Source organism: Drosophila obscura, unplaced genomic scaffold (genome assembly GCF_018151105.1).
Source record: "Drosophila obscura isolate BZ-5 IFL unplaced genomic scaffold, ASM1815110v1 contig_170, whole genome shotgun sequence".
Lineage (NCBI taxonomy): Eukaryota > Metazoa > Arthropoda > Insecta > Diptera > Drosophilidae > Drosophila > Drosophila obscura.
This window is the reverse complement of record NW_024542758.1, coordinates 1,170,562-1,194,902: the sequence shown is the minus strand read 5'-3', so window position 1 is coordinate 1,194,902 and position 24,341 is coordinate 1,170,562. Positions and strand designations below refer to the sequence as shown.

The 24,341-nt window shown below is 45.4% G+C and overlaps 1 protein-coding gene and 1 long non-coding RNA gene across 6 annotated transcripts in view; one reads left to right on the top strand and one right to left on the bottom strand.

Annotated features, from left to right (window-relative positions):
- The window catches only part of LOC111070599, a 105,104-nt gene that overhangs the window by 582 nt on the left and 80,181 nt on the right, over window positions 1-24,341 (top strand). For 3 of the 5 annotated variants that reach the window (XR_002607375.2, XR_002607373.2, XR_005967555.1), the window contains exons 2-3: window positions 24-266; window positions 329-577. This is a non-coding gene — a long non-coding RNA (uncharacterized LOC111070599). Of the gene's footprint in view, window positions 1-13; window positions 275-328; window positions 578-24,341 lie in introns of all 5 variants that reach the window. The other 2 variants (XR_002607374.2, XR_005967556.1) reach the window with 2 other exon arrangements.
- Window positions 576-24,341, bottom strand: part of LOC111070590 (tyramine/octopamine receptor) — a 30,351-nt gene continuing 6,585 nt past the window's right edge. The window contains exons 2-3 of the mRNA XM_022361256.2: window positions 2,240-3,797; window positions 576-2,123 (exon numbers count right to left, since the gene is read on the bottom strand). Of these exons, the coding sequence (XP_022216948.2) occupies window positions 1,731-2,123; window positions 2,240-3,691 (1,845 nt within the window). The 5' untranslated portion in view covers window positions 3,692-3,797 and the 3' untranslated portion in view covers window positions 576-1,730. The remainder of the gene's footprint in view (window positions 2,124-2,239; window positions 3,798-24,341) is intronic.

The window sequence follows — 24,341 nt, the reverse complement described above, 5'->3', positions numbered from 1 at the left end:
ATGTTATTCACAGTTCCTTGCAGTGAAACCTACAAGTACTTCGAAGCAACGACGTCAACAATGCCGCCATCCCTGCTGACGCCCGGGCACCTGTGAGTCGTCCGCTCCAACAAGTCCTCAAAGTGGCAGCGTGCGCGCCCAAGTCGGACAATACCCGAAACACTGTAGATGTGGAGCTTATTGATACGGGCGTAATGGTTACAGTTTGCACATTTAGTCGGCTGGGAAGCTATAGCAGACTTTTTGCCAAATTGATGGCCATCAAGGTAGGGCGGTACGGAAGATAGGGAACAAAATTGAAGTCAGTTTGAACACTTGAATGTTTCAGGACAACAACGCGCATGTGATGCTTGTGAATCCGTATAACGTGCATCTAAGCAGGTCGCTGATAGATTCCGGCCTGGTGCGTCGCTGTTTGCAGGCCTAGCAGCTCCTTTTTTAGATCTTAGATCTCCTCTACTTCGATGGATACCTAAAAACAAAAGCAAAAATCATTAAACACAATTTGGAAATCGCTTCTGATTTTTTGCTCTGAATACCTTCAACATATCAGCCCATATCTATCGGAAATACAATGGTAAGTATTTTTCATAACTTTTATTCGAATCTGTCTTTTGGTTGTTGGTTTTTGTATATGCTTAGTTTGCTTGTTGCTCATTCAACAATTTAATTAATGAAGTTATCGTACATCGTCATTAAAAGTCATAAATTGTGGTATATACGATATAGCATGTACTTTAGTTTAGTTTAATTTAATTTAGTTTAGTTTATACATCGACTTATAGAACTCGTCTGCCAACTCCGTTGCCTTCTGCCAAGTGCAATGAAATATTTATCTATTTAATATATATATGTATTTAAATATTTATAATTCTCGAATGTGCTAGCTTTTAGCTGCCCATCGAAACGCAATTGTTGCTGTCTGTCATAAAAACAATTAATAGTTAAATTATCTAACGAATAGTTTAAAGCGTATTCAAAGTATACATTAAGTTACAATAGTTTTAGTTCTTTGGTTTACATTTACCTACAATTACAATTAAATACAAATCGTTAAAGTAATGCCTAGAAAACACATTTCGTTTCTTGGAAGTTTTCATTTTTGTTTTGTTTTTTTTTTCATTTTCTTTCTTTCATTTCTGTAATTAATTTATTTTGAGCGCAAATTTAATTTTACTAACACTTTTCGTTTTCTTTGGTTTTGTCTGTATGTAGTATGCATAGAGTGAAACACGAAGGGTTTGTTTTTGCCACCAATCCTGTGCCTAAACATTTAATTTAATTTTATTAAATTCAATTTCATGTTTGTTCGCCTGTGTTGAACGATATATGTATATTTATGAATGTATTTATGTGTGTATGTATGTATGTATGTATGGACTCGTACATATGTATGGTTTTTCTTCGATTTTATTGCATAATTTTGATGTGGGGTTTTGCTTGAGGCTAGTTGCCCCTTCGCATGAGTATCTAACGGAGTACAATTATCCAAATACATACACCAGACATTTCCCTCCGCCCTGGAGCAGTTTTACTCGCGTCTCGAAGGACCAGAAAGGCGAAACCGAGTTGATTTAATGGCAAAGGAAACCAAATTCTCATATTTTCTAGGACTGTTTGCCAATGTTTTTGAATCCGCCATCTGTCATCTCGTTTCCGCGTTCTCTCCCTTAAGTTTTGGCACAAACTCTGAGCAATGCTCTTCCTCTCGCGCCGGTCAGTCCTCGTGCTTACTTCATGCCCAGCAGCCGCTTGAACGCGCGCCTATAGTCCAGATTAAAGATGGTGTAGATGACCGGATTGAGGCCGGAGTTGATGTAGCCCAGCCAGGTGATGAAGTTCTTAAACTTGTCGCTGGGACAGCAGCTCTGGCAGAACGGCAGGATGACGTACATGAGGAAGAAGGGCAGCCAGCAGATGACAAAGACGCCCATGATGATGCCCAGGGTACGGGCTGCCCGCCGCTCCTTGGACAATGAGATCTTCTGTTTCTCCTCGATGAACTGGTTCACGCCGCTTGGCTTCTTCTGCAGCGGTGTGGCGGCCACTGCACCGGCACCAGTCGATGATTGCGGCGGTGTCAGCTTGAGCGACGTCTGCTCCTCCGCCTGGGTCACACAGACCTGCAAAAAAGTCAGTCAATCACATAGTAAATGATGATCTACAAATTGTTTCCTCAACGCCAACTTTAGTCAAAGTTAAACCACAATTTTTAATGGTAATAAGAATGTGCCCTCACCTGAATACATCCTTTGGGATCGCTGCCGCTCTCTGTGCTGATCTCCGCATCGGATTTCCCTGCAGCATTGCCGCTCCCACTGCCGCCAGCTGGCAGCAGCTGCTGCTCGCCATGTGGCTCGCAGGTGGACGAGGACTGGGACTTGCGACCACTCCGGGCCTTGCCATGCTTAATGGAGTCCTTGATCTTTGAGCGACGCGACTTCTTCACCAGCACCACCACATGTTGCTGCTGATCGTTGGTGGTGGCCGTCTTGGAGCCCTCCTGCTGGCCATGGGTCTCGCTGCTGATGCTCTCCTGGTCGTTCTGAATCATGGGCGTGGAGAAGTTGGCCCGATCCCGGCCGCAGCACAGCCAATTGGTCAGTGCGCGAGACTTCGATGATGTTGCTGCAGCCGGCGAGGAGTTGGTGATGGGCTCCAGCTCCGTGGACTTGAGGGCCATCGTGTTCAGCTTGGTGGCCTTGGCCCGATCGCGCAAACGTCGTCGCGTGGCCACGAAGATCTCGATGTAGACAATCGTCATGATAGCCAGCGGTATGAAGAACGAGCCCAGCGAGGAGTAGATGACGTAGCCCCGTTGCGAGGTGAGCTCGCAGGGCGTGGCGCTGGTGAACTCGTCGGGCCAGTCGTTCCAACCGATCAGCGGCGGACTGCTGATCACCAGCGAGAGCACCCACACGCCGGATATTAGGAGCAGCACTCGGCCCACTGTCCGCTTCTGGGCATAGTTAATGGGATCCGTTATGGCCCAGTAGCGGTCCAGGGCTATGGCGCACAGATTGAGAATGGAGGAGGTGCAGCAGAGCACGTCGCAGGTCAGCCAGAGCTTGCACAGGTGTATGCCGAACTCCCAGCGGCCCAGGATCGAGTAGGCCACGTTAAACGGCAGCACCAGCAGGGCCACCGTCAGGTCTGCCACCGCCAGCGAAACGATGAAAAAGTTCTGAACAATCCGCAGCGGCTTGTAGGTGAACACACTGAGAATAACCAGGATATTTCCTATAATGGTTAGCACAATGATTATCGACAGAACCAGTGCGGTCAGCAGAGCCTCCCACTCCGGCACGGCCAGCTGCAGGCCGAGAATGCTGGCATGCAGCTCCTCCACGGCTCCGGCGCCGCATTCCTCCGACTCGCCCGGACTGGTGCCCGTCGCCGTTGTGAGTGCAGCTGCCACTGTGGTCAGGCTCTCCACCAGCGAGCCGGATATATTGGCCGCTGTTTCCGTGGCTGATGCGCCGCGTCCGCCGACCTCGTCCGCCCGGCTGCTGGCGGCGGCGGCGGCGGCGGCGGCAGCGGCGTTAGCAGCACTCACAACCGTTCCCGATTCGTTTGTCGATCTGCCTGCTGCTCCGCCCGGCGCTGTGCTGACAGCGGCTGCCGCGGTTAAAGCCGCCGCTGCCACCGTTGTGGTGACATTTATGAACAAGATTTGATCTGCCGATGGCATTTTGGCATTGCCTGCCCTGCCCTGTCCTGTCCACCCGCTCTCGGATCACTCGTACATGCGTCTATATAGGGGGGGAGGGGTGGAATGTGTGGTTCCGACTGGTGTCCTGAAACGAGAGTTGGCGTGAAAAACAGGATTAATGTAGCTGCAAAGCAGAGAGGATGTGGGTCAGCCATCCGAATCCGTTTTCCATTAAGCTGTTCGCTCCCCCCGCCCTCCGCCCACCACCAATGGCCCCAGTTGGAAGTTGGAAGTTGTCAGCCATCAGCAGCGGAGGGGAAAAAGTTTTGTCATCGAATCCAAAGCAAATTGCAAATGTGAAGGACTCAAGCACAAGGCAATCAGGATCATGTCAAATCCAAATTATTTACAACTTGTCAATAAGCATGCAAAGATTCCCCCACAATTCCAGCCAAGACAGCTGAATGAATGATGGCACCAGAACCAGAGCCAGAACCAAAGCGGAACAAGGAACGGAACAGCACGGAACTTGGAGGGAAACTTGGTCAAAAAGGTCAAGTTGATGGTGTGCGGGCGGTGCGGCATTTCCATTGAGGTGCGGGCAGGGAGCTGTGAAAAGGTATTAGGACTTCGCTTGTCAATGCCGTGGAAACGCGACCAGAAGGTCATTAACAATTTAAATGACGAATCTTCGCGCGTTTAACTCTGGGTTAGATGAATTATTTAGAAGTAATTAAAAATGTGAAGCAGCCCGAAGCACTCAAGGAAAAGCTGTCCGAGATGTGAACTGGAGACTCTAAGTAAACGATTTTACCGAGGAGATACTCCAAGATATTCCGCACAATAGCTTGTTGATCCCTTTTCTCTTGGGGTTCTCCTTCACCCCATCAATATGAGCCAGAGCCTTTCTGTCCCCCCCCGCTCATAATCATCCAATAATTGTTGCTCTGCTCTCGCGTCTCCTCGCCCACTTGACACGTCTAGCATATCCGCTAAGCTCTGCCCAAGTTTACCCACGACACCCGCCAGCCCCCTTGATGGCAGTTGAAAGAACATTTATCAAAATAACCCGCTCATAAACTGAACACTCCAATGGAGCAGAGAGCAACATCCAGCGAGAGAGAGAGAGATGGAGAGAGGGTAAGGAACAACTTTGAAGCAAACATTTCCATTCAGCCAAAAATTGTTTTGAGCTTTGAGTTTTTATTTTTGTTTTGTTTTTTTTTTTCGCCGCCCCATGGGCTGACTGGCTGTACGGGGTGGAGCTGGCAGATTGATAATGCCCCTAAATCCCACCTTGATTTCTGTCTGCAAATGTAAAGCTTTTAGTTTTTGGGGTGTGGGAGGAGGCCGCACTTTGGACTGGAGGTAGGCAGGATTTTTAAGTACAAATAGATGGAGGAAAAAGTTTTAAGCTATTTTCAGTTGGTTACCTGGCCAAGATTTGAACATAAAATGCGAACGAGTTCAAGGAAGAAACCCACCGAAAACATTCGGAAACCTTAAAGAGCATTTCCATCTCATTGATGGAACCCCAGCGACAAATACATATAATTGAATAACTCTTGGGTGGCTGGAGGCAAGCTACGACCTCGGGCTGGGGCATGGGGGAATCGGACCTGTTTTTTTTTTTTTTTTTCAGACTGTCCTGGCCGCCGGGCGATAAGCTTATTACAAAGCTCCTGATTACGGAGCCCAAGCACCCGAACATTCATTCAACGGCTCTGTTCATGTGAGTGGGTGTCGATGGTTGGGTGGGGGTGCGGATGCGGGTGCGGCTCTTACAGCTTGGAATAGTTTTGCCCCCGACTCTTCTGGGGGTGTTCGTTGTGCTGGAATGGGCAAAAGTTTTTTGAACTCTTATGCAGTCGCCTGCAAAGGAGGCGACCTTGACTGGACTAGATTTCCCTACCATACATTTGAATATATATCCTCGCATGTATGGGCATGTCCTTTTTGGCAAACTTGTCATTACCATTTGTCTGTGTGTGTGTGTGTGTGTGTGTGTGTGTGCGTGTGCGTGAGTGGATGTGGAAAAACTGCTAGGGTAAAGTTTCGCAAGTTTTGCCAAAATAGAAATAGCGAATCTGGCTGGGAAATCAAATGGAATATTTAAGGGTTTGTCCATGGATCCAGTGGAAATATTTACTGTATGTTTGTAGCAGGCAGAATGAAAGTCGGCGTGTGATATATATTCGTTATAAGTAACTGTAGATTTTCAGCGCTGTTCTTGTCAAGCTGGGGGACCGTTCGAGAGCCGTGTGGATAGTGAAGAGCAATGCTGGCACGCTCTCAGTAAGCTGTAACTTTTCTGTTAAAGTAGAGCGGTAACAGGCTGTTAAGCTGGAGTGTTAACAGCGCTGTTGCCTAGATAAAGCTGCTTAACATTTTACACTAGTATTTTTTTACAATAGTGTTTTATTCCACCTGCTCAGAAAGAGTATAGCAGCTTCGTTGCACCCCAATGAGATCCTTTTTGTTTTACCCAATTTTCTGCCGTGTCATGCTCATTAAATATGCAAGAGTTCCGGCGTATCTGCAAGATACACGCACCCAAAACACCACCCACAGAGAGCACTGCCCGTCTTATTTATAGCCGACATTAGGCACTTGGCCATCTAAAAATACTGGAAGCCGAAAAAAAGACGAAGCGAAACGCTTTGATGCTGATCCAGTTTGCCACTCACACACACGCACACGCACGAATAAAAGAATGAAAGATACGCGCATAGACCCGGACACATGTATCTTGGGAAATTTCTGTTAATTGGCATTGATGTGTGAGTGAGCCACGCCCCCAGACTGCTGCTCTTTAACACCTCCGACCTCCGTTTCTTTTAATTTGCATGATTAATGGGGCATACAAACACCGGAATTTCCTCGATAATTATACGGACCAAAGGAAAAATTACAAAAGTTTGGTAGTAGCTTCGCTTTGATTGTGTGGCAAGCTCTTTGAATGGCGAGGAATTTTAAATATTTCATGCGCAATTAAAACGAAACTCAATTGATTGGAATTCTCAACATTTTCCGCGCCTAAGTAAATATGATTATGCCCATGCCCTGGCTTTGCTTTCGAATGTTTCCCTTCGTTTTTGCACTCACCTTGGCATTTATTGAAACAGTTCGCCGATCCGTGCCGGCTCCAGGCGCCCGATAAGGCCGGCAAAACTCTGATGGCAATTCCAAACCCATTCCCAAACCCTAACCCTCACCTGCGTTCATTTTGCGCTATTGCAGTTTCTCCCATTACCTGAACTATGCCAGCATGAAGTGGACTCGGGCTGAAACCAAATGGAAGTTCACCTCTTCTCAATAAAGTGCAATCTGGTAGAGTGGCCGAGGGTGGGTTTAAAAGGGGGGAGCGGATGAAACACTGGACACAGACCTTATCCGCACATGGACAGGCTCTGCGGTCCATTCAGGGCGACTCATTCCGGACATTCACGCATTTCGTCGAGCCTTTGGGGCTCGCTCGTATCCCCTCCACAGTGTATGCAATTTTAAGCTTTTATTACGCAACTACCGATGCAGTTTTGAGATAGAAAACGGATTATGTGGCACTCTCTGAGCCTGTCCATGCCTATCCACCAGGGTAAACAAAATATTTAACAATATTTATAAACGAAACGTGTCGTAGCTTCCGAACACTACGGTCTATTTATATCCGTTCAGAGTTTGCTAGCTTAATGCATTTTAAAGGAGCAGCCATACATCAAACCAGGGAGACACCTCTCCACCCCACACTCGGGCAGGTTGCAAATTTGTTCACGTTTTGATGTGAAGCCCAGGTCTCTTGGGGCGACTCCTCTCGCCCTTTTGTTCGGGCTGTGTGGGAAATTTGCCTGCCTGCTGCACCTTCGTTTTCCGCAATGACAAGAACATGTGAACGGTCGGAGGATCGTGATTGAGAACAGAAGGCGTGAGGTAAGATAAAAGCCTGTGCATTCGAGAGAGAGAGCTGCTGGCAACTGATTGATTGGATGGTTATGGAAGAATGCAAATTACTGAGGGAATATACTGAATGGATTTATAGTAACAGAAGTGTGTTTATAATCTGGGGATTACTGAAACGGATTAGAGAGTCTCCAGTGTCTCCACTCCGACTTGCTTCTACTTCTTCGACTCTCTTATGTTTATTTTCGTTGCGTTTCTTTGTATTCAGCTTAAATCGATCGGCAATACCTAACTGTGAATGAAATTGCTGGCAAAACTACACGGGTGGCATTCCTTCCGGGTTGTGTCAATCGTTTCCCGTTGCTGTTGAAATGTCAGCAATTTGTGCGCCGCTATCCTGGCGCCCGACAACTTGGCACGTTCGTCGGGGAGTTAATGCGGGCCAAGCTATTCGAAAATTGATGCATACTACTGCACAATCACAGTTGGATTGACGGGAAAAAAAAGAGGGTTGGGTGCCAGTCGGACAGACAGCGGATGGACACGTGCAGCGTCCGATGGGCAGTGGGATAAAGTGCATACATACGCCGACGAGTACGAGTATACCTGAAACTGATAAGCATTGGAAATCATCATCATCATTGGCAAAAAAGCAAACCAGCCATGTAAACTGCCAGCCAGCCAGCCAGCCATACGAGTATCATTCTCTCGTTTGTGCTCCGGCCACGCCCATGTAAGTACGTCTGTCCGTCTGTCAGTCAGTCAGTCAGTCAAAAATTGCACTCGAATGGACATTTTCTGCCAGCGAATCGAACCCTGGTCGGAGACCATATTCAGCAGTGCCAAGGACTCGGACACGACCAGCAGCAGTATGCGATGCCCTGCCCTGACAGCGCATCGAATGTTGCAAATGGAAGTGCTTTTTCCGCTGGCATCACCCCCGCCCCCATCCAAGGATGATTGGAGGATTGCTCCTCCAAGGGCTGCTGCTGCTTCGCTGTGGTGGTAATTGCAGAAATACTTCTGGGGTTCTGCCACATTTGGTCCTCATACTCTGCATATTTTTAACAATGCTTCATACCACTGTGCCATTCACTCGAAATTCTTATCAATTTATTTTGCTGTTGCAGGCAGACCCCAAATTACAAGCCAATTTACTCTGACAACACAGGAGCAGCATTGCAGGACTTCAGTATCCCCTCCCATATACATAATTTCCTATTCTTGCAGCGCTAATGAGGTTGCAGGACCGGTAAACATGAACCATTAGCTGTGGATTATGCGGCAGGTGCCTCTACCGGATCTCCCCTGTGATGTCTTTCACACTTTTTAATCCATTCAACATGTGGCAGTGGGCGCGCTTCTCGTCGGCAGGCGTGCCTAGCTTCCTGTTGCCATTAATGTGCCCCATTGTCTGACCCTGAATGCTCTTTTAGTATTCGTTTCGTTTTCGGCTAAGGCAAAATGCTAAACTATTCATGAATTGATTTCCCCTTTCACCCCGATTTCTGTTTGTTTTATGTCTGCCCAGCGGTGGGGCGAGGGAGCCATAGAGTGTTGTCTTCTTCGTAGTAAAATCAATTTGTAAAACTAATTAATGATATCATCTTTCTGGCCAGGGCTAACGTCTGTTTGTCGCTCCCAATTAGCTAAGAGTTCTGCGTATTTCTCCCCAGTCAAATCTCTTCTCTGTTTATCTTCCAGAGTTCCGAGTTTCGCATTTGTTAGATTTACTACGGATATGAAAGTTAAAAGGGCAATGCTGATGGTTTTGTGTGTATTTAGTTTTCATATGTACATACGGGTGGGCTTCAATTGATTTGATTGATTTGCTTTTCTTCACATTGTACAAAGCCTTGCACTATCTGACCATTTGCCACTTTTGATTTTTTGCACAAACAAATCAAAATGTCTATGGAAGGCACTTTTTCCATTCTTTTCCACAATTGGCATGCAATCGGTTTTTGTTTTGTTTGTCGATTGTGTGGTGGAGGTGGTGCTGGTGCTGCTGGTGGTGTGCGAGTGGTCATGGAATTTCAAATTGCTTTCGAGTGGGTTGCTCGAAGCCTTTCTGATTGCAATTTGGTTCATATTTGATTTGATAAACTCGCCACAGCAGCAGCTATGCAGCTGCATAACAATCAACCTGGCTTCAAGTGCTCCCTATCGTACTCGTATCTATTAACTTTTCTCTATATGTATTCCGAATCAATAATGCCATTCTTCTACTATAGACTAGGGCCAACATCTGTTGCCACTATCGAACCACACAGGCCAGCTGTTCAACGAGCATACATCATCTGGCCTATGGCTGTCGCTGCTCTGCACTTAATTAAACATTTCCGTTTAAACAATGGACCTTTTTCCCCACACTCGCACACAATAAATATACCGACTCGTCTTGGTGTATATTGCCTATGGCAGAGCCCCAAGATTAGCGCTTCATTGCCCCAGTGCCCCTCGTGCCCCTCGTGCCCCCCAGTGCTCGTGCTCGTGCTCGTGTTCCCAAAAGAGAGAGAGAGAGAGAGAGCAGAAACAAAGACCAAAATGTAATAAGGATTGTTATGGGCAAACTTTGTGCCGCTCCAAGAGAGAGGAGAGTGGGTGTCGGCGGACCCTTTGTGAACTTCGACTGCGTACGTGTCGAGAGGTTTGATTGAAATGCTATGGCCGATCGATGCAGTCATAAAACCCAAAAGGACGTCGTCGTCATTGTCGTCCCACTATATACGGAAAGCTCATTTGTAGGCAAAGTGCCTACACTCTGGGTCAAAGTGGCGGCACTGAGTCTACACTCGCAGAAATATATACAGCTGCAGAATTAATATAAAGCGTTGGATTCTTCAGCTAAATTTTTTTCAAGTGTATTCCAGACGATTGCAATTGCGAAAAGCACAAAGCAAAATACAACATAGACAGACCGTGGACATTGGACCGCCCATTTCTATAAAATCTTCTTCGTCTTTGCCCAATAAACTGGAACTGTTTATGTACATTGGCATTGATGGGGGGGACATGTCTGGGGCTTTCGGGCCATCCAAATCCTAATTCGACTCAACGCGATTCGATTATATTTTTATTTTCTTGATTTTACTGATTGTGATTGCTGGCAATGTGCCGTAAAAAGTAACCGAATTAGCGCTTAAGAAGTTTCCCCTCTTTTTCAGCTCATCATTTCTCGATTGGTGCTCGGATACTGAGATGCCGGGGATACAGGGAATGCAGAGGCGCTCTCGCACTCATGAATAAATGCATCAAAATCAAGATGCAATATTTGGGCAAAGGATTTCAGTCTCCCTTGCCCTTGCCTTTGTCCTTTGCCAGGTTGGGTGGCTTGCTTTAAAATTCATTGCATTGCTGAGCAATCTAGTCGATGGTTGATGATGCCTCATCAATATGGGGGCAGGATTTGCTCCTGCTGCTGCTGCTTCTCAGTCGGGGCAACTCAAAGCATTCCCGGAGTGGCAGCCCTGACATGGAGCGTATTTGTCAGAGATACAGCACCAGCGGGGTGCTGGGGTGCTCCACCCTAGAATTCCCCAAATGCTAGTCACAGAGAATCGCAGGGAATCGGTGATGCTGGAGCGAATGTTTGGTACGTGTCTGGGCGCAGGGAACTTTTGTTGCTTTTGCTTTTGCTTTTTGCCGTTCCTTTGACGCACACTGCATGCGACAAAATGTACTTGTTCGCATTTATTACATGCAATTTGGTGGCCCAGTGGTGTTGCTTTCTGTTGTTTTCCCAGGCCCCGCCTCGTCATTCCTTCTCTTTGCTGACTTCTCGACTCGGAGCTAGCCAGAGATACCCAGAGCGATGTGATAACTTTGTGGGGCCAGCCCAGGGCAAGAGCGTGGCAAGCAAATAGTGGAGTCAAATAGAGAAATGCTGGACAGGGGGCATCCATCAATTGCAGTTGGGGATGGCCAACAGTTGAAAAGTGTTTAAACAAGATGGTCTAGAGAGCATGGAGATAGGTCTGTTACAGCTTCGTTAGACGATAGTGTGTCAGGTCGGGATGGGGTTGAATCGAAGTAACTCTGTTGGGAGATGATACTCTCCTTTAGTATTCGATTTCAGCTCCGCTCCGCTTGAAAAATATTCGAGTATTTATTGGAATATACGCTGATAGAGCTCTGGCTAAAAACTAGCCCATTAAGGTAATCCACGAATTTATGGGAGTGACAGGCCTACAATATTCGGCCACACTTGACAGCTGTCAGAGATATAATCGATTAGCCCATAGACATAAGTTATGACTGCGACAGATAGCGATGGATGATAATGGGAAACAAAAGGATTAAGTGGAAAGCATAGCCATTTCCCGTATAATTTCCTGGTATCACAGATTATAATCTGTGTGATTCATGTCTGTGGAATAATCAGTGCCTGACCAGACACAGGGGATATTTTGAAATAAATATCACATAAGCATACATACATATATACAATACTATATATATTTGTACTTGAAGTATTTTCTAGATAAATCTATGTGTCAATTTTGCCTGAGGTTTTCCTTGGGCACATAAATTGTTGTCCGAAATTGCTGCGGCATTTCTGCTATCCCAGCTATATTTTTTGTATTTTACTGTCGTATTGTGGACAGTGAGAGTACTTTCACTATCCGTGACATGTACATGGCATATAAATCATATTTGGCAGCCCATTGGCGCTGTCCACTCGCGTACTCAGTCGCCATTAGAACTACATACTTTCTCCCTCTCTCTCTCTCTGTCTCTCTCTCTCCCTCTGAATGGGTGGGAGGTTGAAATCACTTGAAATATTATCATTCCCCTGTACAATTCGTATGCATCAAATGCAAATATCCCCCAACACGTACATATACTGATATATATTACACAATCATGCCGCACCAATTGTTGTTTATTATCTGCTCGTCTGCTCGTCTGACTCTCTCATTCCCTCTCATTCCTGCTGCATATGTCCGTCCAAGTTGTTGTTGTTTTTTTATACAAGCACGAGTACGAGTACGAGTATATATGCATATTTTATTTGGCAAAAACACTCGTCTTCCCTCTTGACTCACGATGCCGAGCAGCTGCAGGTGCAGGTGTCATCTGTCTGCACTCGAACATCAAGGAGCAGCAGCAGCAGCAGCAGACGATATAACGTGTGCCTGTTAAGAAAATATACACAGAACATAAGAAACTTTTCCTGCCTATCATGAGAGTGATGCAAGTGCTCTTTCGTTGTCCTCTTTCGGTTGGGGACTGGTCGACTCAGGGAATGACCTGCAGAGTTGTGGGCATGGGGGCATATTTATTGTCTCAATTTATTTATTTTTTCTGTATTCTGTTGCCTTTAATAATGTTCTACTCAATTATGTTTCTCTCTTCATAATTCAAGACATATAGAATTCCATTCCAAATAAACCAAACTTCCGTAGTCGATCCATTGCCCGAATTCTGCGTTTCCTGCTTTTGATATATGTAGTATACACGTCGCACCTTTCATGGTTCTCTTTCCATGCCTGCTCATTGGGAACTCGTTTTTTTTTTCAATGATTTTCACTCTCCTCCCACTTGGTTTGCCCACTGAGGTGCCTGTCTGCGCGGACACCCTCCACCACCGCACCATCTGAACGTCTAGTTCATTTGCGGCCCGAAAATTATCTATATATATTTAGCAAAAATGTTTTCTTTGCTCCGCCTTTGTGCCAGCACCAGAACCCGCAGCAGAGATATCCATAAATAATTGGTTCGATTTTTTAGCTATTGCCAATGCCTCAAGTAGTGTGTCGACAACTTTATGAGCACCACCCGAGCAGTGGAGGTGGTGTGGGTGGTGTGGGCAGGGCAGGGCAGGGCAGGCACTGGGTGAATGCCTCAAGTGATGGCTGTTGGGGTTTGTTTCTGTTTCGCCTCAATTTCCCTTTATATTTCTTGATGAATTCAACAAATATTGACAACGTGCGTGCCAAACACAAAATAAATCATAGTCGATTCTTGCTTTTATTTTTTTTCTTTCTTTTCTTTTCGTCTTTATATTTTTCCCCCACGTTTTCTTCTCGTATTTATTTACATGCCGGAAGAACGCCGAACGGGAATGAAAATGAAAACGAAGTCGACATCAGTGGCAGTGGCAGCACGAGGGGCAGTGGCAGTGGCAGCAGCAGCAGCAACGCACGTCATTAACAGCTCGTTTTTCCTTGCGTTGGGAGGGGCTTTTTGGTCAACAGGGGTAGGGGAGGGATGGGCGAGGGTAGTGCTGGGTTCCAACATTCTGTGTGGGCGCTTTAGGCGCATATCTCCGTATGTCATATGGGGCTCACGACTCTCGGGGCTATCTATTAAATAGAAATAAGTTTGTACATTGCCAGGGCAACTATTTTCGCACTTAGCATAGAAATTGTTTTCCTCGATTCGTGTTTGCTTTTGGGGAAATAGTGATTGCTGGAATGGAAATATGAGATATATATCTACGTTGCATCTAATTCATAGGGTAGATAAGGGCCAAGATGATTTAATTTGAAATCCCATTTCAATAGTTTTTAAAGTTTCCAATATTTAGTGTGTAACGCCGTGTACAGAAATTCTTCAACTGTTGCTTACCCTTTGCATTGTCAAAGACTTGAGGAAAATTTCGTTTCAAATTTCATATCGTTCTTTAAGCCAAGCGGCTTTTTCCGTCCTTTGTTTGCTACTTTCTTTGCCAGTCTTTTGGCCTGTCTCCCTTGGGCCGCAAGTTTTCCCATAAAAATTAACTTAATTGCTTTGCCAATTATCGCAACTCAATAGCAATTAGCAATTAGTTTTGTTTGCCAGGAAGGCGTAACCTCAAGTGGCTTTTACTTTTCCTTCAATTGAAACTCTTTTGGATTTATTTTCCTCTCTAGCTAATGTCTTTAATACGGGTTTCGTTTTGGCGGAATTTGGAAATCAATGGGCCTTGAATGTTGCCAAATTATTGATGAGCGGGCAACAAAAGGCAAACCCAAAATGGATCCTGCCGCACTGTGCCGCATGGAGCACACAAAGCAAATTAGTCACGCTTAATTTGCAATTCATTGCAGGCAACAATTGACTTTGCCAATGATACAATTTGAATAGGTTCAAAATCCTCCCAGCACCCCCTTCCATTTGGATATTGATGGATGCTGCTCACTTCCATGCGAACGCCTCAAGAGCCGCCCCAGATGATTGATTTGGCTGCTTAAGTGGAGCAAGACGAAAGGAATTAGATTAAAAAATCCTCACACTAGAGTCAAGAATATGGAATGGAATATGGAGCAGGACTGTAAGAAAAATTGTGCTTTGTGAGTGGGAAATTTTCTCTGAGAAAAGACAGAGCCAAAACTGAAATGCCATAACCCTTGTGGTGCCTGCATCTGCAGCCTTATTTGCCGTTCTCTTTTGCTTAATGTATTACTTTTCCTTTGTGGATCTGCCATGACAATTTATATCAACTTCCATTGCTTAAAAATGAAGTCTTACCTACAAAAGAAGTCAGTCTGCGATAAATCCTTAACTCCTAAGACCCTGTACCCTTACCTAATGGAAGGATTTATTCGTAATCAATTCACAAAAATAACTTTCAAATTAGCGTTATTTAGGGGCCTTTATTCACGAACTGAATCTAAGATTCTCATTAAAACATTTCCATTTACAAATAGCATCTAAGATCCTTTTCTTTAGAAGTAATTTTCGTTTTAAATGAATGCGCCCCAAGCCCATTCCAAGGGCTAAACCCATTGCACCCAACCCACCCAAACAGACGGAAGGGGGAGTCCGAACAATGAGCTATAATTTATATGCTTGGAATTAATTCAACTCCTTGGTAAAGCTTCCAACTTTATCACCTTGCCGCTGTTGCTCCTGGCAATTGCAGGGACAAAGTCTTGGGGCGGGACTCTGGGACAGCCACCCAACCAACCCACCAACCAACCAGCCAGCGAGCCAGTCAGCCAGCCAGCAGTTATATATTGGAACATACTCGCACAATATACACGAGTGCTAAAGGACGGTCGTGTATCCATTTAGCAAATGCAACTCTCATCGGTGCAGTTGCAAATATTAAGCTAAAATATGCCACACTTTAACATCTTTAGACAGGAGCTCTCTCTCTCTCTTTCTGTCTCTCTCGTCCCTGAGGCTCCTTTTGTTGCCCGACTCGGCTGTATAATTTAATAAGGTCTGGTAAAAGCTATTGGCCCAGGCAGCAGACCAGGCTAAAAGGAAGTTGAACACACTAACACACACACAAACTAACACACTGCCACGCACTGGCAGCGGGTCCCTTATTGCTGCTCGTTTTGTAGTTTTCGACAGGTGGGTGGTGAAGGTGGTGCTGAATGGGTGTAGGAATGCATAATTTCATTATGCTCGCCGAACAAAGGCAGGGGACAGGCAAGAGATACAGCTACAAGGGTTAAAGGACTGTGGGGGCTGTGGCACAAGCTGAAACTGTGCAGAATATTCGCCTGTATAGCGCAGGTTAAATCATTGGGAAAATTAAAATATGCCTCGTAAATTTATTTGTGTGTTTATACCATCTAAAGAGATATTTATCTTGCAGATACTCGTACTGTTGCATATCCACATCATTAGTTTGCTGGGCTGCCTTTGAGTGTTCTATTCCCGTCCATGGTCTATAAATTACTTAGTTGCTTTTCCGAGCTGTAGTTGTAGTTGTTGCTAGTTGCCGGTTGGGCTCTGCCTGGCGGCAATCTGGCATCTTTCCCTGACTTTCCCTGACTTTCCTGACTTCCCAGACGCTTCATAAATTTCAATTTATCTTCGGGCGCTCGCCTCGTCTTCCTTTTGGCCATATTTATTTGCAGCTGTTGACAAGTAACATTAGGTTTAGAGGGAGGCTGGGCTAGCACGGTGTGTCCGGTACGGAATGCCCCTAATGGATAGTGTGCGAAAGGCCAAAGGATACGGGCAAGGATAGGGATACAAAACACTAGGAAGGCAAACAGTTTTTTACGACAGGCCATTAAGTTTATCTATGGCCGCTCTGAACGGGCAGGACAAGGTGAGAATTCTCAAGCAAGTGCAGTGCAGATCCCTTATCTGGAGAAACTCTGAACTATTATTGATTATATACCCCTAAAGACCCTAAAAAAATATATAGAAAATCAAGCTAATCAGTTCTCGTTGCGTTTCTAAAGGTGGAGGAAGTTTTTCATTAAAGTTTGATTCACCTTTTTGTTTTGCCGTGCACCTGCACCTGCACCTGCAGAAAAGAAAAGTTCAGCTCTTGAACGAGGAAAAATTGCAAAGGTGGGCGAAAGTTGTACTCATTAGCATGCGGTGCGGTCCTGGGCCCACTCTCTCTCCTCTGAGGATGTCAGCGTCTGGTTGCTGCTTATGCGTGAGCAACTTTCAACAGCTGACAACAGTTTTGTCTGGATGGGAGTGGGTGGTGCTGCTTGTGGTGGTGCCGGCATAGGCCCTTAACCCCTTATCCTGGGGCCAAGACAACAAGTGAAACAACACGCAAGCGAAAAAAGTTTTTCTAAGCTCTCTAGCTGGCTCTAGCTCTATCTCCAAACGAGGACACCGACTTAGACCCGGAGCAGATACTACAGATGTCGTTTTGCGGTTGCCTGTGTCCCAGGCTCTTTGCTCCTGCTCCTGCCCTCTGTCTGACTGTGTGTGTGTGTGTGCATCTGATGTTCTGTCAAAACTGTTTGCAGCAATGAAAACGAACACTGATGCTCTGCTTCCATACACCGAAAGAAACTGCAGCAAATCACATTTATATGCGTACCAATAATTGGGGCTAAGAATTCTTAGCTGCACAGCTTATAGATAGCATAGGTTGAGTGTTTTTCTGCGTTATCTATCATAGCAACAGACCATCATATGACAGTGATAGTTGCCCCAATAGATGTGATGTCCCAACAAACTTTTGGCAAGTGCTCTCCCACACTTTTGCCCTGTTCGCCTCCCACTTGCCAGACATGAGTTGAGTGCAATCCACATGCATGGTTTTTCGAGTGCAATTAAGTGAAATTCGTATTAGTTAGTGGCAGAGACGACAGAGACCAAACAGAGCGGGGATGGCTAGGAGGATATGCGACAAGCTGCGAAAAGTACTAGCCAAAAAGAATATGTGGGAAGCGGGATGATGTGATGACACACACAGCCACCAAACTTGGACACGTTGCCATGGCTGTGCTCAACGCGCTGAGCCACTGAGCCGCCCGCCGCCGAACCGCCGAAGGAGAAGCCATCGAACGAAATTCTGGAAGCTGGGGGGTTAAAGTTGTTGGCGCTGCTGCTGCTGCTTCTGCTTCTGCTTCTCCTTTGATAATGTGAGTTACATGTAACACGCGCTCGCATACAAAGCATGTCATTAAAAGTTATTCCGCCTCCTCTCTCCCAGTGCCACTCCCGCTGAGGCCGACATCGGTTGATTTTGGGTTCCATTGGATAGCAAGCCAAACAAGCGACAACTTATGCTCGGGCAACTTCTTTGTTGTTGCTCTGACTTGCCCAAAAAGGGCTGAAAGTGGGTGGGAAGTGAGAAGGAGTGCCAGCACTTATCGTTTTCCAGGTTGGTAGCACCTGTGCAGGGTACAGGGCTATCTGAGCATGACACTTGTCATTTACTCTGGTCATTTATGGTCAGAAATTTATCGCTTTCGAAGCTGGAACCACCTGTACAGTATAATGCACCCAAAATCGATGCTTAAATGCTTGACTTTACTTTCCCCATATCCTTATGTCATTTCCCCCCAAGACTTTGGTTAGAATGTCACATTTTTCACACCAAATTTAGTGTGGCTTGTGGCTGCTCTTTACATCCAGTGCAATATGAGACTTTAAGGTTGTTGCCTGTCAACATTTTTAATGTGATTTCACCTCAGCCTATACACGTACGCTGTTTAAGCGCTTATAACAGCGTTAGCAACAGTCACAAGAGCAGGAACAACAACTGGGCCATCATAGTCGTATAAAAAAGTAAACGAGCCAACACAAAATTACACGAAAATATGTTTGCACAACTGGGTCGGGTCATAGTCATGGTCGCCATGGTCTGTCCTCAGTGTCGCCATCGTCATAGCCATAGCCATAGCCATTGCTCCAAGTGTGGCCTGCCTGCGTGTGGCATGTGTCCAGGGCACCATCACATCCGAGGCGGACGTTCGTCGGCTGGTGTATCCAATTCCATTAAAATCAATTTGTCTATTTATTTAACCGATAATCTGCTGAAGCTTCCAACCTCCAACAACTGCCAGGGCTGTAAAGTTCCCTCAATCGAGTGCGGTGCCTGTGCCTGTGCTGTGCTGTGCTGTTTGGTGCTGGGCGTTCGTAAATTGTTCCTCCATTGAGAGTGTGGGTGGTGGTACGACAGGTGACAGGGCCAAAGAGGTGAACAGAGGGAGACGACAGCTGGAGAAAGCAACCGCTACAACAGCTACTGCTGGACGTGAACGGCCCTGGGAAAGCTCTAATTTGTCAACATCAGGCCAGGTGAAATGTTTTAATTTTCTGCTCACACTTTGGCGACCAAATGTCGATTTATTATCACCCAACACACAATCCAACCCGGTCCCAGCCCCTGAACAGGGTTGGGGGTCACAGCCAGACCTCTCGGGGTCACCTCTGTGTAGTCAATATTTGCGTCAAAGGAGGCGGTAGCATCATGTATGCAGGTGGGACAGGTGCTTTGTCGTAGTTTTTACGACACTATTAACATCATTGTGTATGTGTGATTTATGTGAGGCGATGTACCAGACCCCAGACCCTCTTTCTCCTACTCTTCCCCTTAGTAATCGTAGTGAGTTTTGTGTCTGTCTCACTTGAACTTTGATGGCATTTCTTGGGTCTCTCACTGCGTTTTTCGTCGGCTTGGTTTGGTTTAGTTCGTTCGGGCCATAAAAATCAGCTCATCGCCCCGAAAAGTAGGCAACATTGATGGCATTAGGCCAAAAGGCAAACACACAAAGAGTCGGCCAGCCGGGACAGAGGACGAGAACGAGAACGACATAGAACAGCTGCCTTCGTTGATTTTGACATATGAGAAGCACTACGCCTTTATGCGTTCACAAGTATGCGCCACTTAATTACAAATATTTCGGGGAACGGGGTGATGACTGTGCTTCCGTTTTGTGGTTATTTGATGATGTTTTTTTCGGATTTTGTTTTCGGTTTTTCCTTGTTGTTTCACGTTTAGCGTCCATTAAGTGCTTGAGATGCGTAAATGAGCCTTGATTACATATTGATTTGTCTATGTCAGTATGTGGCATTAGATTTAATCACGTGATCCATTTTCACATGGATTTTCAGGCTGAATGGAATTTGGGGTTTAATGGCAACATGCAGTGTTGCTGGGGCCTTGCTGCTGGCAATATCAACATGCATATAAACATTTATTGCAAGCAACATTTGAAAGCTACTGCTTGGCTGTGCAGGAGGGAGCGTTTAAGCAGTTTTGCAGCAAGAAATCTATGTGCTCTCTTTAAAGGAATATTTTTCACAATCCTAATGACGTTTCATGAAAGAAGATCTCCCAATTCGGATAGATTAGTCTTTGGCCGCTTAACTACAGTGCGAACACTGCTTGAGGTTCATATATACAGTTCTTCCGCTCGGGCTTGTCACACTGTTTATGTTTCTTAGCAAGCAGCTTATTTTGAACCATTTCAAGACGATCTGTCTTTATAGGCTTTGCTTCTCCCCCTCTTGCTCAGCTTGCTGCTACATCAATCAAATTCCGTTACAGCATTGGCTGAAAGAGCGAAAGAAAGCGAGAGAGAGTGGGAGAGAGCTGTGCAGGGCAGTCCCTGAGCCTTCCGCTTCAGTGGGTTCGTTGACAGATTTTCTCCTCCTCCTCCTCCCTCTGGAAGATGCTTTTCAATTTCTTCTTCTGCTTCTGCTGGTCACTTGAAGCGCAAATAATTGAAATTAATAAATTGAATTTAATTGAAAAGCATTTGGAGGCCGCTTCGTCTCGGTAGCCAGGCACTTCAACACAAGAGAGTCAGTGAGAGGCTGAGGGAGCCAGAGAGATAGACTCAAAGAGTCAATGAGTTGTGAGTTTTGCTTTCCTTTTCACTTCTTTCCACTGTGACTTGGCTGCTTCTCTTTTTGCTCTGCCTCTTGCCCTTTCTTCTCCTCATTGCTTGCCTTTCAATTTCCGCTGCATAAATCTTTTATCGCCCAAGAACTTTTCACGTTCCAAAAGCAAAGCTAATCGTCAGTGAGCATTTTCCTTGTCCCCGACCAGCCCAGCCCAGCCCAGCACGGAACGGAACAGTCAGTGCCCCGTGCCCCGTGCCTGTCCCCTTCCATACCATCGCGGACTGGAAAAGTTCCTGCATTTGGTTTTTGGTTTGCTTCTGGTTTCCTTTTTTCATCTCAATGCGTTTTGTTGGCTGTTGGCTCCTGCTGCCGTCGCTGCTTCTGCTGCTTCTTTTGCTGCTGTGTTTGGGGTAAATTAACCAACAAAACGTTTGCAAACACAACCCAGTCTTCCGTCCACTGGAATTTTGTGTTTTTGCTAAAGCTTAATTTATGCATTTGGCAAGAGTAACTTTTCAGCTGCTGCACAGCATGGCGTATACTTGATTTGGGTTTGTTCTTGACTCAATTTAAGCCTTAAAGTCCCCCCCCCCCCAGCCTTGGAAAAATGATTAATTATGACTGTGGGTCAGTGAACTCCATTAGTTGCCTGCCATCGATTCTCCCAAAGCACAATCAATCACTCAATCATAAAGAGGGTCCAGTGAAGAGAGGAGAAAGATTAGGCAGCTTAGGGAATTTACCAACAGAACTGGAAGGGCTGAAAATAGGCCTCAAAACGAGAGACAGAGAGAGAGAGAGGGGGGGAAAGAGAGATTACAAAAAAATGGTAGAAACTTTTCATCAATAATTCCCCCAAACGGAAGCCTCAAAACTGAAAGCCAGAAATTAGGTTTGCTCCTTACACTCTGCTTGATTCATCCCATTTTCTGCTCTAACTTAATAAACATTCTTATGTCGGACTGCCGCTTAAGCAACTTTCAATATAATCCACTCACTCCACACACACACACATACATCTACCCTTCCGCCTACTTCTCCCTGACAGCTCATAAGCAGCCGCTACCAGGACGAAGGACGCAGCACCCCGTCCAAAAAGTGGTTAATGACTCAGGCAGGCTGCTGGCCCGGATCCTGGGTGATGATGGTTATGCTTCTAGTCATCCCGTCAGCTGTTTGATGACTTAATTATAACGCTTTGGCAAAGGGTTCTTCTGAGCCAGCTTCTTTGTATTAATTGTCGGTCCAAAGGGATATCCTGTCCGCCTCCTGTTGATTTATCTAAAAGCATTTTTGATTAATTGGTAGCTCGGAGTGCCACAGTGATTTATTGGCCGGCACATCTCACCTTCACGCTCCGCAGGTAAAGCAATTGATGGCCCCAAACTCCCTCATAATGCGGCAACCGCCACACCGCGCGCTACTCTGGCCCCACCCACATGTGGCTGGGAAATGGCGACAAAATCTGCTTCTTGCCGGGAAATTCGGCAGACGGGCAAAGTTTTTTTTCAAGGTTCTGCTGCGAAACAAAAAAAAACTTTGCTCTCAATTCCAAATTGCTGCGGCTGCTGCTGAGCCTCTTATTTCTAGATAAGACCCCAAAAGAGGCCTCCATTCGCACACCCTCTCAAAGCTTTGGGCCAAAGTTTCTGGCAAGTCCTCAAATTAGAAATTCTTTAATTTTTCTATTATGGTTGAAATGGCACGGATCTGGGGGCTCGGCAAAAGTCAGCAGACAGCGGCTACAGGAAAATGACATTTTCCCTTAGAATTCGCTTGGTTTTGGCTCACTTTTGAGACTTCTGCTCAACTTTGCATTTTTTGCTTTTACAATTTTTATGGATCATTGTAAAGTTGTCTGTGGGACCCGTTTGGTTTTTGTTTTGTTTTGGGTTTTAAGTGTTTGATTATTCCTGTAGTCTATTATATGTTCTGCACATTTTAGTCTTCTTATCCTTACTTAGTCTTCAATCATATACTTTTCTCTTTCAATCACATTATTTTTGTTTTCTCTTTGACCTTGTAAGGGAAATAATTTAAATATTATTATTTCATTATCTTTTCCAATATTTCCTTTCATCTTTTAAAATTGTTCTCATATTCTTATAATTTTTATGTAATTTTCCGAATTGTTTTCAGTGTCGTTTCTTTTAAGCTTTTGCGGCTGTCATTTCTCCCTCATCTTTAGTTGAAACTTTGACGGATTTTCTATAAATCGCCATCTATTTTCCGTAGTTTCTCATCCCCTTTTCGATTCACTTTATCATCGAATGTTTTTGAAGTCAATTTCCTCAGACCGAACTTGATCTTTCCACGTCTTCTCCTGCATTAGTCTCCCCACGCATTTCCGGTTTCAAGTCCCGCCCCGCCCATCATCATATTCCATCTTCCATCTGCACTCCACCATTTTGTGTCAAGTCAAATGTCTTTTATGCTTTGCCAAATTTGACTAAATTAAAATCAAACGTTTGGAAAATGTCAGAATGTAGTATGATGGATGGGAGGGGTGATGGGAGATGGGGAATGGGGGATATGGTATGGTTACCACTCACTTTGATTGCAGTCAAGTCGAGGCTGATGTGCAAATCATTTTGGCCCTTCTTTCTTTCTTTTTTTGACAGAGTCATTCAGCACACGCCAAACATTTTAGGGGGGAAATGCTTTTCTACAGATGGGGAAACACAGGCAACCCTCATCACCATCACCATACCATCCCCATCATCATCATCCTGTGACATCAGTTTTGATGACGCTGTCAGTGGTGGGGGAGTCCTGCTGCCATCAACTCTCGTATGCCAGTCAAAAATGCAGTCATGTGCGGCTCAATCTCTTTCACTTTCTTCTCGCCCTCCACAGCCTCAACAGCCTGCTCTCTGACAGTTAAAGGTTTGCGAAAATAGCGCATGAAGAACCGGAACAGGAAACTTAATTGCGTAAATAAACATTCAAGAAAAAGGCGGAGAAAACTCGGATTGAATTTCATTTCATGCATAAAGGTAAGGAGTGGGAATGAAAACACTCGAGGAGAAAGCTACTCAAGGAGTGCTAGTGGAAGCTCCAATAGTCGAGTGTGAAAATCCATCTTGAATTTATCTCTTGAATATATGTACCATATATACGGGTACTTTTCCCTTTTGCCACATTCATCAGCCTTGCCAATTGACTTTGGATAGCCGCAAATGAACCGTCTGATTGTCTTCCTGCCACTTGTCTGTGCTTCGTGTCTGGGGCTAGGTGCCACCGTCAGAGTCCCTCATTCACTCGATAATCAGCCACATTTATATGCCACACCAGGCACAAAAAGCGGACGCAGAGACAGAATGAGAAAAAGAAAGAGAGAGCTGAATGGCAGAAGCTGCCACCATTTTAAATGAACATAAATTAAATCATAAATTGCAACAATTTCCGGCAAAAACATTTACCAAAGCGAAGCGCGCGAAAAGAAAGTCGAAGTGAAATGTGCAAGGGAAATCGAAAGGGAAATTGTTTTTCAATGGCTGGCAAATAATTATTGTTGTGAAAAGTTCACCCCACCTTTGCCGACCTTCCTTGTGAGGCACATGCACACACCATTCGATGGGTTCCATCAAAATCCAATCAAAAGTCAAACTAAAAATGTCTCAATGTCGACGGCCTGGCTTGCTGGCAGTGACATCTTGTTTTCTAGTCTAGTCTAGTCTAGTCTAGGGCATTGTCTAACCCACTCGAAGTGGTGTCGCTTGTCATGCTCCGCACAAAAAGGGACCCAACAAAAGCTACATAAATCCCGAACGAAACATCATGGCGCGCTGTGCTT